At 45.9% G+C, this 15,211-nt stretch overlaps 1 protein-coding gene across 3 annotated transcripts in view; it reads left to right on the top strand.

Annotated features, from left to right (window-relative positions):
- The first annotated feature begins 589 nt into the window (after positions 1–589).
- LOC115126288 (zinc finger protein 395-like) overlaps positions 590–15,211 on the top strand; it is a 25,019-nt gene continuing 10,397 nt past the window's right edge. For 2 of the 3 annotated variants that reach the window (XM_065026177.1, XM_065026176.1), the window contains exon 1: positions 2,876–2,962. Coding sequence is in view for 1 of the 3 variants with exons in the window: in XM_065026178.1 (XP_064882250.1) it covers positions 2,001–2,117; positions 2,305–2,501; positions 2,844–2,962 (433 nt within the window). In the remaining 2 variants the exon portion in view is untranslated. Of the gene's footprint in view, positions 758–1,971; positions 2,118–2,304; positions 2,502–2,843; positions 2,963–15,211 lie in introns of those variants that run through there. The other variant, XM_065026178.1, reaches the window with a different exon arrangement.

The raw sequence follows: 15,211 nt of genomic DNA, 5'->3' as shown, positions 1-15,211 counted from the left end.
GCTTGTTTTTGCTGTTATCCAAATTGCATTTTAGAGTTTTTAAATTGTATAGTAATGCAGTAGATGAGCTTCAACTTTCTTCTAGGATATATGTGTGGGGGAGGTTACCCCCTCCCCTCAGGACCCCCCCCCCCCTCAGGCCTATACTGATGAGAGATGCATTTACATTGTCTACTGGTCTGTTGTAAAAATAAAAATAATGACAATTCTGAGGTTATGACAAATGTTTAGATTTTAGTCATTGAATGTGTTTTCAGCTCATATGTTTTGTTTATGTTTGTTTATTTTCCGAATTGCGAGAATGAGAGGGGGAAACCCATTATGATGACGTTGCACAGGGAAACCCATTATGAACATTTATATTTGAACAAAACTATCTGCACATTGAAAACACGCATTAAAAAAAAATCTGAAGAAGTAAAAATCTCTGGTCATTGTGTTTCATGTAGCCTATTTTATCTGGCGCAGTTCTCCCTCGGTCTGTCTGTGTCTGTGCGCCGACGGTATCATTTTGAACTCGTAACCTATCACCCAGATCTGCCCTTGTGCAGTCTGATATCTCGCGCTGTGGCCAGCTGTCGCTCTCCGCACTGCTCCACCATACGCGCGCACGTAGCCACATCCGCACAGAGCGCATCCTGCAATCTGTTCCCCATCCAGCCACCCTTCCACTGGTAGTCATCAAGGCAGACCCGGTGGAGACGCCTACTTTTATTCACTCTCCAAACTGGACACAAGAATCTCGATCGCTCTAACGGTAAATATCATCATGTTTTATTATTAAATAGGATAGTAGTAATGTTTAGAAAATATTAATAACGTTAGTGAGGGGTTTGCTTTTTTAAATACATGTTTGGGCATGTTTGTAATGAGGGGGATTTCCAAATCGTTCTGGGTTGCTGGGTAGGATAGATGTTTTCATTGAGTTCATCGGTGTTGTTTTGAGATTTCTCTATTTTCTTTTCACTATTACAACACATGGCTTCGGACTAATACGAAAATGGCAATATTCTCAGGGAAATTATGCTACTTTTTATTAAACATTAAGCGGATATGACTATTATCCCATCACCATCTCCAACGCTCCGGCCGAAACTCGTGTCCGAACACGTTGTCAGAAAGGGGTGTGTAGCCTGGAAAGAAGCTCTCAGCCAATGAGCACCCGTCTCCTCCACAGTAGGGCTGTTTACTAGTAGATGTGAGCGCCTATTGGACTAGATGACTATACCTCCAGGGTCTTTACTAGCCTATCGGCACAGTCCCCAAATAATGCAGTTTAACACAAGTCTATGTTTTAAAATCATAAACGTTAGGTTAAACAGAAATGGGATATTGTGCTCCACTAAAAGCCACTCAGGAGTCCACACACACTGCACACTTGCTACCTCTCGGTCAGTCAGACAGAGAGGGGTGTGTGATCTTAAAAAAACACTCTCGGTACAGGATGATGTCATTGGTTGTGTGGTTGACTTTTAGGAATTTTCGCAACATCACTCCTTTGTTAGATGGAAACTGTAATTACACATGCAGGTGCCGATAAACATGTAATTACCAGTTATGATTGAAGTAAAACATTTTGTGCTGTGATTTACATTCCAAAACATGACATAATATTTATATGCACACAAAAAAAAACGTCATTTGTTGCTTTCCTTCCAATGAAGAGATGGCTTTTATTTTATGGTTCTAGAATAGCATAACTTTTGTTCTATGGTTCTAGAATAGCATAACTTTTATTCTATGGTTCTAGAATAGCATAACTTTTATTCTATGGTTCTAGAATAGCATAACTTTTGTTCTATGGTTCTAGAATAGCATAACTTTTGTTCTATGGTTCTAGAATAGCATAACTTTTATTATATGGTTCTAGAATAGCATAACTTTTGTTCTATGGTTCTAGAATAGCATAACTTTTATTCTAGTGGAACTTCATGATGTATCTTAGATTTTTTTATTTATTATTATTCTGAGCTCCTCCAGCCTCTACCAGCAGCAGCACCATGGCAACCAAGAGACCAGAGGACAGGATCTCTTCTTCAGGACCACAGTCATGTCCCTCTACAGCAGTAAGACCCACAGACACCAGGCAGCCTGGGGCAGAGACACAGGAGACACTGGTAAGTGGACCCATACAAGCAGAGATAGGAAGAAGGAATCCATCATTCAATTTCAATATTTTGTGGGTATCTAAAAGTTTTGTCACAGTTTTACTGTACAGGTGTCATTGTCTCAACTGTGCCTCCATCTCTGCGTCTCGCCCATATCTTATCAGTGTTGCACCTCTGTCCCTGTGTCTGTCTGCAGGTGTACATGCAGTGCTGTGGGCAGGAAGCCCCTAACTTGACAGAGAGGAACGGTCATAGGAAAATCATGGATAGGAACCATCAGGGCCCAGTCTTGGTGCCCCAGAGGAGGATTGAGAGGGTCTGGACCCACCCCTCGGCTCCCCAGCAGACTACAACTCCCACAATACCCTCCTGCCCTGTGTCTGCCCCTTACAGGTAGGCTCTCTCGCTGTGGGCATCCTTCAGCCTAAAGCTGTTCTTCATCTTTTCACACCACCTTACAACATCAACTGTTATCTTGGTACTCCTCAACGGAGTCTCCGTTCTTCATCTTGTCACACGACCTTACAACATCAACTGTTATCTTGGTACTCCTCAACGGAGTCTCCGTTCTTCATCTTGTCACACGACCTTACAACATAAACTGTTATCTTGGTACTCCTCAACGGAGTCTCCATTCTTAATCTGCTCCTCTTCTTTAAGTTGTCTGTTTAGGTGAAGATTGTGATCGTTGCCCCAAGACTAGATCCATCTTGTAATTAATGCCCCCCCCCTCAGTTTCTGGAGCCCAGGGTCGGTGGAGATGGATGAGATCATGGCAGCCATGGTTCTGACCAGTCTGTCCTGCAGCCCTGTGGTCCAGAGTTCTCCTCAGAGTCAGAATGACTCTCTACCAGGTAGGTTAGTCAATCAATCAGAACCATCTTGCTCTTCCTTTTTTTCTCACTCACTCACTCACTCACTCACTCACTCACACTCACTGACCCAGTACCAGGTAAGTCAGTGTGTCACGATCGTCGTATGGAATGGACCAAGGTGCAGCGTGGTGAGCGTACATTTTTCCTTTATTATGAAAATGTCACCAACAAAACAATAATACAACAAAACGAACGTGAAGCTCAGTAAGGCTGTACGCACAAACGAAGACAACTACCCACAACTACCCAAAGGAAAAAAGGCTGCCTAAGTATGATTCCCAATCAGAGACAACGATAGACAGCTGTCCCTGATTGAGAACCATACCCGGCCAAAACATAGAAACAAACAACATAGAATGCCCACCCCACATCACACCCTGACCTAACCAAATAGAGAAATAAAACGTCTCTCTAAGGTCAGGGTGTGACACAGTGAGGCAAACACACAGAGAACCAATTGCAACCCAGGGTTCCAATTACACATTGCCTCTTTGAGGTGCCCAACCTGCCCTAGTCTCCCTGGAAATGGAACCTTTTAAGACAGTGGTTGTAGCCCATGAACCAGCTCACCTGATTGATTCACCTAATCAAGGGCTTGACAGTTGTCAATTTATATCAGGTGTGCTAGCTCTGGAATATTTAAAATACATGGAAAAGCTGAGGGTTCCTGAGGAGAAGTTAACCACCAACAGAAGTCCCCCCTCTCTCTAACATGGTTAAATAGTAACCACCAACAGAAGCCCCCCCCCCCTCTCTAACATGGTTAAATAGTAACCACCAACAGAAGTCCCCCTCTCTCTCTAACATGGCTACATAGTAACCACCAACAGAAGCCCCCCCCCTCTCTCTAACATGGTTACATAATAACCACCAACAGAAGCCCCCCCCCTCTCTCTCTAACATGGTTACATAGTAACCACCAACAGAAGCCCCCTCTCTCTAACATGGTTACATAATAACCACCAACAGAAGCCCCACCCCTCTCTCTATCATGGTTACATAATAACCACCAACAGAAGCCCCCTCCTCTAACATGGTTACATAGTAACCACCAACAGAAGCCCCTCCCCTCTCTCTGACATGGCTACATAGTAACCACCAACAGAAGCCCCCTCCTCTAACATGGTTACATAATAACCACCAACAGAAGCCCCCTCTCTCTAACATGGCTACATAGTAACCACCAACAGAAGCCCCCCTCTCTCTAACATGGCTACATAGTAACCACCAACAGAATCCCCCTCTCTCTAACATGGCTACATAGTAACCACCAACAGAAGCCCCCCTCTCTCTAACATGGTTACATAGTAACCACCAACAGAAGCCCCCTCTCTCTAACATGGTTACATAGTAACCACCAACAGAACCCCCCCTCCTCTAACATGGTTACATAGTAACCACCAACAGAACCCCCCCCTCTCTAACATAATTACATAGTAACCACCAACAGAAGCCCCCTCTAACATGGTTACATAGTAACCACCAACAGAAGCCCCCTCTCTCTAACATGGTTAAATAGTAACCACCAACAGAAGCCCCCTCTCTCTAACATGGTTAAATAGTAACCACCAACATGGTTAAATAGTAACCACCAACAGAAGCCCCCCTCTCTGACATGGTTACATAATAACCACCAACAGAAGCCCCCTCTAACATGGTTACATAATAACCACCAACAGAAGCCCCCCCTCTCTAACATGGTTACATAGTAACCACCAACAGAAGCCCCCCCTCTCTCTCTAACATGGCTACATGGTTAAATAGTAACCACCAACAGAGGTCCCCCTCTCTCTAACATGGCTACATAGTAACCACCAACAGAAGCCCCCCCTCTCTCTAACATGGCTACATAGTAACCACCAACAGAACCCCCTCTCTCTAACATGGTTACATAATAACCACCAACAGAAGTCCCCCTCTCTCTAACATGGTTACATAGTATCCACCAACAGAAGCCCCCCCTCTCTAACATAATTACATAGTAACCACCAACAGAAGCCCCCCTCTAACATCATTATATAGTAACCACCAACAGAAGCCACCCCCTCTCTCTAACATGGTTAAATAGTAACCACCAACAGAACCCCCCCCCCTCTCTCTAACATGGTTAAATAGTAACCACCAACAGAAGCCCCCTCTCTAACATGGTTAAATAGTAACCACCAACAGAAGCCCCCTCCTCTCTAACATGGTTAAATAGTAACCACCAACAGAAGCCCCCCCCTCTCTCTAACATGGCTACATAGTAACCACCAACAGAAGCCCCCTCTCTCTCTAACATGGCTACATAGTAACCACCAACAGAAGCCCCCCTCTCTAACATGGTTATATAGTAACCACCAACAGAGGTCCCCCTCTCTCTAACATGGCTACATAGTAACCACCAACAGAGGTCCCCCTCTCTCTAACATGGCTACATAGTAACCACCAACAGAAGTCCCCCTCTCTCTAACATAATTACATAGTAACCACCAACAGAAGTCCCCCTCTCTCTAACATGGTTAAATAGTAACCACCAACAGAAGCCCCCCCTCTCTCTAACATGGTTAAATAGTAACCACCAACAGAAGCCCCCCCTCTCTAACATGGTTACATAGTAACCACCAACAGAAGTAACCCCCCTCTCTCTAACATGGTTACATAGTAACCACCAACAGAAGTCCCCCCTCTCTCTAACATGGTTACATAGTAACCACCAACAGAAGCCCCCCTCTCTAACATAATTACATAGTAACCACCAACAGAATCCCCCTCCCTCTAACATCATTATATAGTAACCACCAACAGACAGCCCCCCCTCTCTCTAACATGGTTAAATAGTAACCACCAACAGAACCCCCTCCCCCTCTCTAACATAATTACATAGTAACCACCAACAGAAGCCCCCCCTCTCTAACATGGTTACATAATAACCACCAACAGAAGTCCCCCCCTCTCTCTAACATGGTTAAATAGTAACCACCAACAGAGCCCCCTCCCCCCCCTCTCTAACATGGTTAAATAGTAACCACCAACAGAAGCCCCCTCTCTAACATGGTTAAATAGTAACCACCAACAGAAGCCCCCTCCTCTCTAACATGGTTAAATAGTAACCACCAACAGAAGCCCCCTCTCTCTAACATGGCTACATAGTAACCACCAACAGAAGCCCCCCTCTCTCTAACATGGCTACATAGTAACCACCAACAGAAGCCCCCCCTCTCTAACATGGTTATATAGTAACCACCAACAGAGGTCCCCCTCTCTCTAACATGGCTACATAGTAACCACCAACAGAGGTCCCCCTCTCTCTAACATGGCTACATAGTAACCACCAACAGAGGTCCCCCTCTCTCTAACATGGCTACATAGTAACCACCAACAGAAGTCCCCCCTCTCTCTAACATAATTACATAGTAAACACCAACAGAAGCCCCCCTCTCTCTAACATGGTTAAATAGTAACCACCAACAGAAGCCCCCCCCCCCTCTCTAACATGGTTAAATAGTAACCACCAACAGAAGTCCCCCCTCTCTAACATGGTTAAATAGTAACCACCAACAGAAGCCCCCCCTCTCTCTAACATGGCTACATAGTAACCACCAACAGAGGTCCCCCTCTCTCTAACATGGCTACATAGTAACCACCAACAGAAGCCCCCTCTCTCTAACATGGCTACATAGTAACCACCAACAGAATCCCCCTCTCTTACATGGTTAAATAGTAACCACCAACAGAAGCCCCCCTCTCTCTAACATGGTTAAATAGTAACCACCAACAGAAGCCCCCCTCTCTCTTACATGGTTACATAGTAACCACCAACAGAAGCCCCCTCTCTCTAACATGGTTACATAATAACCACCAACAGAAGCCCCCTCTCTCTAACATGGTTACATAGTAACCACCAACAGAAACCCCCCCCTCTCTCTGACATGGTTACATAATAACCACCAACAGAAGCCCCCCTCTCTCTAACATGGTTACATAGTAACCACCAACAGAACTCTAACATGGTTACATAGTAACCACCAACAGAAGCCCCCTCCCTCTGACATGGTTACATAATAACCACCAACAGAAGCCCCCTCTCTCTGACATGGTTACATAGTAACCATAGTAAGCCCCCCCTCTCTCTAACATGGAAGTAACCACCAACAGAAGTCCCCCTCTCTGACATGGTTATATAGTAACCACCAACAGAAGCCCCCTCCTCTCTAACATGGTTATATAGTAACCACCAACAGAAGCCCCCTCCTCTCTAACATGGTTACATAGTAACCACCAACAGAACCCCCCCTCTCTAACATGGTTACATAATAACCACCAACAGAAGTCCCCCTCTCTCTAACATGGTTAAATAGTAACCACCAACAGAAGCCCCCCTCCTCTCTAACATGGTTACATAGTAACCACCAACAGAAGCCCCCCCTCTCACTAACATGGTTACATAGTAACCACCAACAGAAGCCCCCCCTCTAACATCATTATATAGTAACCACCAACAGAAGCCCCCTCTCTCTAACATGGTTAAATAGTAACCACCAACAGAAGCCCCCTCCCCCTCTCTCTAACATGGTTAAATAGTAACCACCAACAGAAGCCCCCCCTCTCTCTAACATGGTTAAATAGTAACCACCAACAGAAGCCCCCCTCCTCTCTAACATGGTTAAATAGTAACCACCAACAGAAGCCCCCCCCCCTCTCTCTAACATGGCTACATAGTAACCACCAACAGAAGCCCCCTCTCTCTCTAACATGGCTACATAGTAACCACCAACAGAAGTCCCCCCCTCTCTAACATGGTTATATAGTAACCACCAACAGAAGTCCCCCTCTCTCTAACATGGCTACATAGTAACCACCAACAGAGGTCCCCCTCTCTCTCTAACATGGCTACATAGTAACCACCAACAGAGGTCCCCCCTCTCTCTAACATGGCTACATAGTAACCACCAACAGAAGTCCCCCTCTCTCTAACATAATTACATAGTAAACACCAACAGAAGCCCCCCCTCTCTCTAACATGGTTAAATAGTAACCACCAACAGAAGCCCCCTCCCCCCTCTCTAACATGGTTAAATAGTAACCACCAACAGAAGCCCCCTCTCTCTAACATGGCTACATAGTAACCACCAACAGAAGCCCCCCTCTCTCTAACATGGTTACATAATAACCACCAACAGAAGTCCCCCTCTCTCTAACATGGTTACATAGTAATCCACCAACAGAAGCCCCCCCTCTCTAACATAATTACATAGTAACCACCAACAGAAGCCCCCTCTAACATCATTATATAGTAACCACCAACAGAAGCCCCCCCCTCTCTCTAACATGGTTAAATAGTAACCACCAACAGAACCCCCTCCCCCTCTCTCTAACATGGTTAAATAGTAACCACCAACAGAAGCCCCCTCTCTAACATGGTTAAATAGTAACCACCAACAGAAGCCCCCCTCCTCTCTAACATGGTTAAATAGTAACCACCAACAGAAGCCCCCCTCTCTAACATGGCTACATAGTAACCACCAACAGAAGCCCCCTCTCTCTCTAACATGGCTACATAGTAACCACCAACAGAAGCCCCCCTCTCTAACATGGTTATATAGTAACCACCAACAGAGGTCCCCCCTCTCTCTAACATGGCTACATAGTAACCACCAACAGAGGTCCCCCCTCTCTCTAACATGGCTACATAGTAACCACCAACAGAGGTCCCCCTCTCTCTAACATGGCTACATAGTAACCACCAACAGAAGTCCCCCCCTCTCTCTCTAACATAATTACATAGTAAACACCAACAGAAGCCCCCCCTCTCTCTAACATGGTTAAATAGTAACCACCAACAGAAGCCCCCTCCCCCTCTCTAACATGGTTAAATAGTAACCACCAACAGAAGCCCCCTCTCTAACATGGTTAAATAGTAACCACCAACAGAAGCCCCCTCTCTCTAACATGGCTACATAGTAACCACCAACAGAGGTCCCCCCTCTCTCTAACATGGCTACATAGTAACCACCAACAGAAGCCCCCTCTCTAACATGGCTACATAGTAACCACCAACAGAATCCCCCCCTCTCTTACATGGTTAAATAGTAACCACCAACAGAAGCCCCCTCCCCCTCTCTCTAACATGGTTAAATAGTAACCACCAACAGAAGCCCCCCTCTCTCTAACATGGTTAAATAGTAACCACCAACAGAAGCCCCCCTCTCTCTAACATGGCTACATAGTAACCACCAACAGAGGTCCCCCTCTCTCTAACATGGCTACATAGTAACCACCAACAGAAGCCCCCCTCTCTAACATGGCTACATAGTAACCACCAACAGAATCCCCCCCTCTCTTACATGGTTAAATAGTAACCACCAACAGAAGCCCCCCCCTCTCTCTCTAACATGGTTAAATAGTAACCACCAACAGAAGCCCCCTCTCTCTTACATGGTTACATAGTAACCACCAACAGAAGCCCCCTCTCTCTAACATGGTTACATAATAACCACCAACAGAAGCCCCCCTCTCTCTAATATGGTTACATAGTAACCACCAACAGAAGCCCCCTCTCTGACATGGTTACATAATAACCACCAACAGAAGCCCCCTCTCTCTGACATGGTTACATAATAACCACCAACAGAAGCCCCCCCTCTCTCTAACATGGTTACATAGTAACCACCAACAGAAGCCCCCTCTCTCTAACATGGTTACATAATAACCACCAACAGAAGCCCCCCCTCTCTCTAACATGGTTACATAGTAACCACCAACAGAAGCCCCCCTCTCTCTAACATGGTTACATAATAACCACCAACAGAAGCCCCCCCTCTCTGACATGGTTACATAGTAACCACCAACAGAAGCCCCCTCCTCTCTAACATGGTTATATAGTAACCACCAACAGAAACCACCAACAGAAGCCCCCTCTCTCTAACATGGTTACATAGTAACCACCAACAGAAGCCCCCTCTCTAACATGGTTATATAGTAACCACCAACAGAAGTCCCCCCCTCCTCTCTAACATGGTTAAATAGTAACCACCAACAGAAGCCCCCCCTCTCTAACATGGTTACATAGTAACCACCAACAGAAGTCCCCCTCTCACTAACATGGTTACATAGTAACCACCAACAGACCCCCCCTCTCTCTAACATGGTTACATAGTAACCACCAACAGCTCCCCTCCCCCATGGTTACATAGTCTCAGCCCCTCTCACTAACATGGTTACATAGTAACCACCAACAGAAGCCCCCCTCTCACTAACATGGTTACATAGTAACCACCAACAGAACCCCCCCCTCTCACTAACATGGTTACATAGTAACCACCAACAGAAGCCCCCCTCTCTCTAACATGGTTATATAGTAACCACCAACAGAATCCCCCTCTCTCTAACATGGTTATATAGTAACCACCAACAGAAGCCCCCCCTCTCTTACATGGTTAAATAGTAACCACCAACAGAAGCCCCCCCCCTCTCTCTGACATGGTTACATAATAACCACCAACATGGTTACATAGTAACCACCCCCCTCTCTCTAACATGGTTACATAGTAACCACCAACAGAAGTCCCCCCTCTCTCTAACATGGTTACATAGTAACCACCAACAGAAGCCCCCCTCTCTCTAACATGGTTACATAGTAACCACCAACAGAAGCCCCCTCTCTCTAACATGGTTACATAGTAACCACCAACAGAAGCCCCCTCCCTCTCACATGGTTACATAATAACCACCAACAGAAGCCCCCCCCTCTCTGACATGGTTACATAGTAACCACCAACAGAAGCCCCCTCTCTCTAACATGGTTATATAGTAACCACCAACAGAAGTCCCCCTCTCTCTGACATGGTTATATAGTAACCATCAACAGAAGCCCCCCTCCTCTCTAACATGGTTATATAGTAACCACCAACAGAAGCCCCCCCTCCTCTCTAACATGGTTACATAGTAACCACCAACAGAAGCCCCCTCTCTAACATGGTTACATAATAACCACCAACAGAAGTCCCCCTCTCTCTAACATGGTTAAATAGTAACCACCAACAGAAGCCCCCCTCCTCTCTAACATGGTTAAATAGTAACCACCAACAGAAGCCCCCTCTCTCTAACATGGCTACATAGTAACCACCAACAGAAGCCCCCTCTCTCTCTAACATGGCTACATAGTAACCACCAACAGAAGCCCCCCTCTCTAACATGGTTATATAGTAACCACCAACAGAGGTCCCCCTCTCTCTAACATGGCTACATAGTAACCACCAACAGAGGTCCCCCTCTCTCTAACATGGCTACATAGTAACCACCAACAGAGGTCCCCCTCTCTCTAACATGGCTACATAGTAACCACCAACAGAAGTCCCCCCTCTCTCTAACATAATTACATAGTAAACACCAACAGAAGCCCCCCTCTCTCTAACATGGTTAAATAGTAACCACCAACAGAAGCCCCCTCCCCCTCTCTAACATGGTTAAATAGTAACCACCAACAGAAGCCCCCCCTCTCTAACATGGTTAAATAGTAACCACCAACAGAAGCCCCCTCTCTCTAACATGGCTACATAGTAACCACCAACAGAGGTCCCCCTCTCTCTAACATGGCTACATAGTAACCACCAACAGAAGCCCCCCTCTCTCTTACATGGTTACATAGTAACCACCAACAGAAGCCCCCCTCTCTCTAACATGGTTAAATAGTAACCACCAACAGAAGCCCCCTCTCTCTCTAACATGGTTACATAGTAACCACCAACAGAACCACCCCCCCCTCTCTCTAACATGGTTACATAGTAACCACCAACAGAAGCCCCCTCTCTCTGACATGGTTACATAATAACCACCAACAGAAGCCCCCTCTCTCTGACATGGTTACATAATAACCACCAACAGAAGCACCCCCTCTCTCTAACATGGTTACATAGTAACCACCAACAGAAGCCCCCTCTCTCTAACATGGTTACATAACAGAACCACCAACAGAACCAACCCCCCCTCTCTCTAACATGGTTACATAGTAACCACCAACAGAAGCCCCCCTCTCTCTAACATGGTTACATAATAACCACCAACAGAAGCCCCCCTCTCTGACATGGTTACATAGTAACCACCAACAGAAGCCCCCTCCCTCTGACATGGTTACATAATAACCACCAACAGAAGCCCCCCTCTCTGACATGGTTACATAGTAACCACCAACAGAAGCCCCCCCCTCTCTAACATGGTTATATAGTAACCACCAACAGAAGTCCCCCTCTCTCTGACATGGTTATATAGTAACCACCAACAGAAGCCCCCTCCTCTCTAACATGGTTATATAGTAACCACCAACAGAAGCCCCCTCCTCTCTAACATGGTTACATAGTAACCACCAACAGAAGCCCCCTCTCTAACATGGTTACATAATAACCACCAACAGAAGTCCCCCTCTCTCTAACATGGTTAAATAGTAACCACCAACAGAAGTAACCCCCCTCCTCTCTAACATGGTTACATAGTAACCACCAACAGAAGCCCCCCTCTCACTAACATGGTTACATAGTAACCACCAACAGAAGCCCCCTCTCACTAACATGGTTACATAGTAACCACCAACAGAAGCCCCCTCTCTCTAACATGGTTACATAGTAACCACCAACAGAAGCCCCCTCTCACTAACATGGTTACATAGTAACCACCAACAGAAGCCCCCTCTCACTAACATGGTTACATAGTAACCACCAACAGAAGCCCCCCCCTCTCTCTAACATGGTTATATAGTAACCACCAACAGAAGCCCCCTCTCTCTAACATGGTTATATAGTAACCACCAACAGAACCCCCTCTCTAACATGGTTAAATAGTAACCACCAACAGAAGCCCCCTCTCTGACATGGTTACATCTAACCACCAACAGAAGCCCCCTCTCTCTCTCTTGGTTACATAGTAACCACCAACAGAAGTCCCCCTCTCTCTAACATGGTTACATAATAACCACCAACAGAAGCCCCCCTCTCTCTAACATGGTTACATAGTAACCACCAACAGAAGCCCCCTCTCTCTAACATGGTTACATAATAACCACCAACAGAAGCCCCCTCCTCTCTGACATGGTTACATAGTAACCACCAACAGAAGCCCCCCCTCTGACATGGTTACATAATAACCACCAACAGAAGCCCCCCTCTCTGACATGGTTACATAGTAACCACCAACAGAAGTCCCCCCCTCTCTCTAACATGGTTATATAGTAACCACCAACAGAAGCCCCCCCTCTCTCTGACATGGTTATATAGTAACCATCAACAGAAGCCCCCTCCTCTCTAACATGGTTATATAGTAACCACCAACAGAAGCCCCCTCCTCTCTCTAACATGGTTACATAGTAACCACCAACAGAAGCCCCCTCTCTAACATGGTTACATAATAACCACCAACAGAAGTCCCCCTCTCTCTAACATGGTTAAATAGTAACCACCAACAGAAGCCCCCTCCTCTCTAACATGGTTAAATAGTAACCACCAACAGAAGCCCCCCTCTCTCTAACATGGCTACATAGTAACCACCAACAGAAGCCCCCCTCTCTCTCTAACATGGCTACATAGTAACCACCAACAGAAGCCCCCTCTCTAACATGGTTATATAGTAACCACCAACAGAGGTAAACCCCCCCTCTCTCTAACATGGCTACATAGTAACCACCAACAGAGGTCCCCCCTCTCTCTAACATGGCTACATAGTAACCACCAACAGAGGTCCCCCCTCTCTCTAACATGGCTACATAGTAACCACCAACAGAAGTCCCCCCCCCCTCTCTCTAACATAATTACATAGTAAACACCAACAGAAGCCCCCCTCTCTCTAACATGGTTAAATAGTAACCACCAACAGAAGCCCCCTCCCCCTCTCTAACATGGTTAAATAGTAACCACCAACAGAAGCCCCCTCTCTAACATGGTTAAATAGTAACCACCAACAGAAGCCCCCTCTCTCTAACATGGCTACATAGTAACCACCAACAGAGGTCCCCCCCCTCTCTCTAACATGGTTACATAGTAACCACCAACAGAAGCCCCCTCTCTCTAACATGGCTACATAGTAACCACCAACAGAAGCCCCCCCTCTCACTAACATGGTTACATAGTAACCACCAATGAAGTAACCACCCCCCTCTCTCTCTAACATGGTTAAATAGTAACCACCAACAGAAGCCCCCCCCCTCTCACTAACATGGTTACATAGTAACCACCAACAGAAGACACCCCTCTCTCTCTAACATGGTTAAATAGTAACCACCAACAGAAGCCCCCTCTCTCTAACATGGTTATATAGTAACCACCAACAGAATCCCCCTCTCTAACATGGTTACATAATAACCACCAACAGAAGCCCCCCCTCTCTCTAACATGGTTACATAGTAACCACCAACAGAAGCCCCCCTCTCTCTAACATGGTTACATAATAACCACCAACAGAAGCCCCCTCCCTCTGACATGGTTACATAATAACCACCAACAGAAGCCCCCCTCTCTGACATGGTTACATAGTAACCACCAACAGAAGCCCCCTCTCTCTAACATGGTTATATAGTAACCACCAACAGAAGTCCCCCTCTCTCTGACATGGTTATATAGTAACCACCAACAGAGCCCCCCTCCTCTCTAACATGGTTATATAGTAACCACCAACAGAAGCCCCCTCCTCTCTAACATGGTTACATAGTAACCACCAACAGAAGCCCCCCTCTCACTAACATGGTTACATAGTAACCACCAACAGAAGCCCCCTCTCACTAACATGGTTACATAGTAACCACCAACAGAAGCCCCCTCTCACTAACATGGTTACATAGTAACCACCAACAGAAGCCCCCTCTCACTAACATGGTTACATAGTAACCACCAACAGAAGCCCCCCCTCTCTCTAACATGGTTATATAGTAACTATACTGACCACCATGCTGTCTCTCTAACATGGTTATATAGTAACTATACTGACCACCATGTTGTCTCTCTAACATGGTTATATAGTAACTATACCGGCCACCATGCTGTCTCTCTAACATGGTTATATAGTAACTATACTGGCCACCATGCTGTCTCTCTAACATGGTTATATAGTAACTATACTGGCCACCATGCTGTCTCTCTAACATGGTTATATAGTGACTATACTGACCACCATGCTGTCTCTCTAACATGGTTATATAGTAACTATACTGGCCACCATGCTGTCTCTCTAACATGGTTATATAGTAACTATACTGACCACCATGCT

The sequence above is a fragment of the Oncorhynchus nerka genome, linkage group LG13, assembly GCF_034236695.1.
Source record: "Oncorhynchus nerka isolate Pitt River linkage group LG13, Oner_Uvic_2.0, whole genome shotgun sequence".
Lineage (NCBI taxonomy): Eukaryota > Metazoa > Chordata > Actinopteri > Salmoniformes > Salmonidae > Oncorhynchus > Oncorhynchus nerka.
Note: the sequence above shows the minus strand (reverse complement) of the source record. Positions and strands in the feature narration are given on the sequence as shown.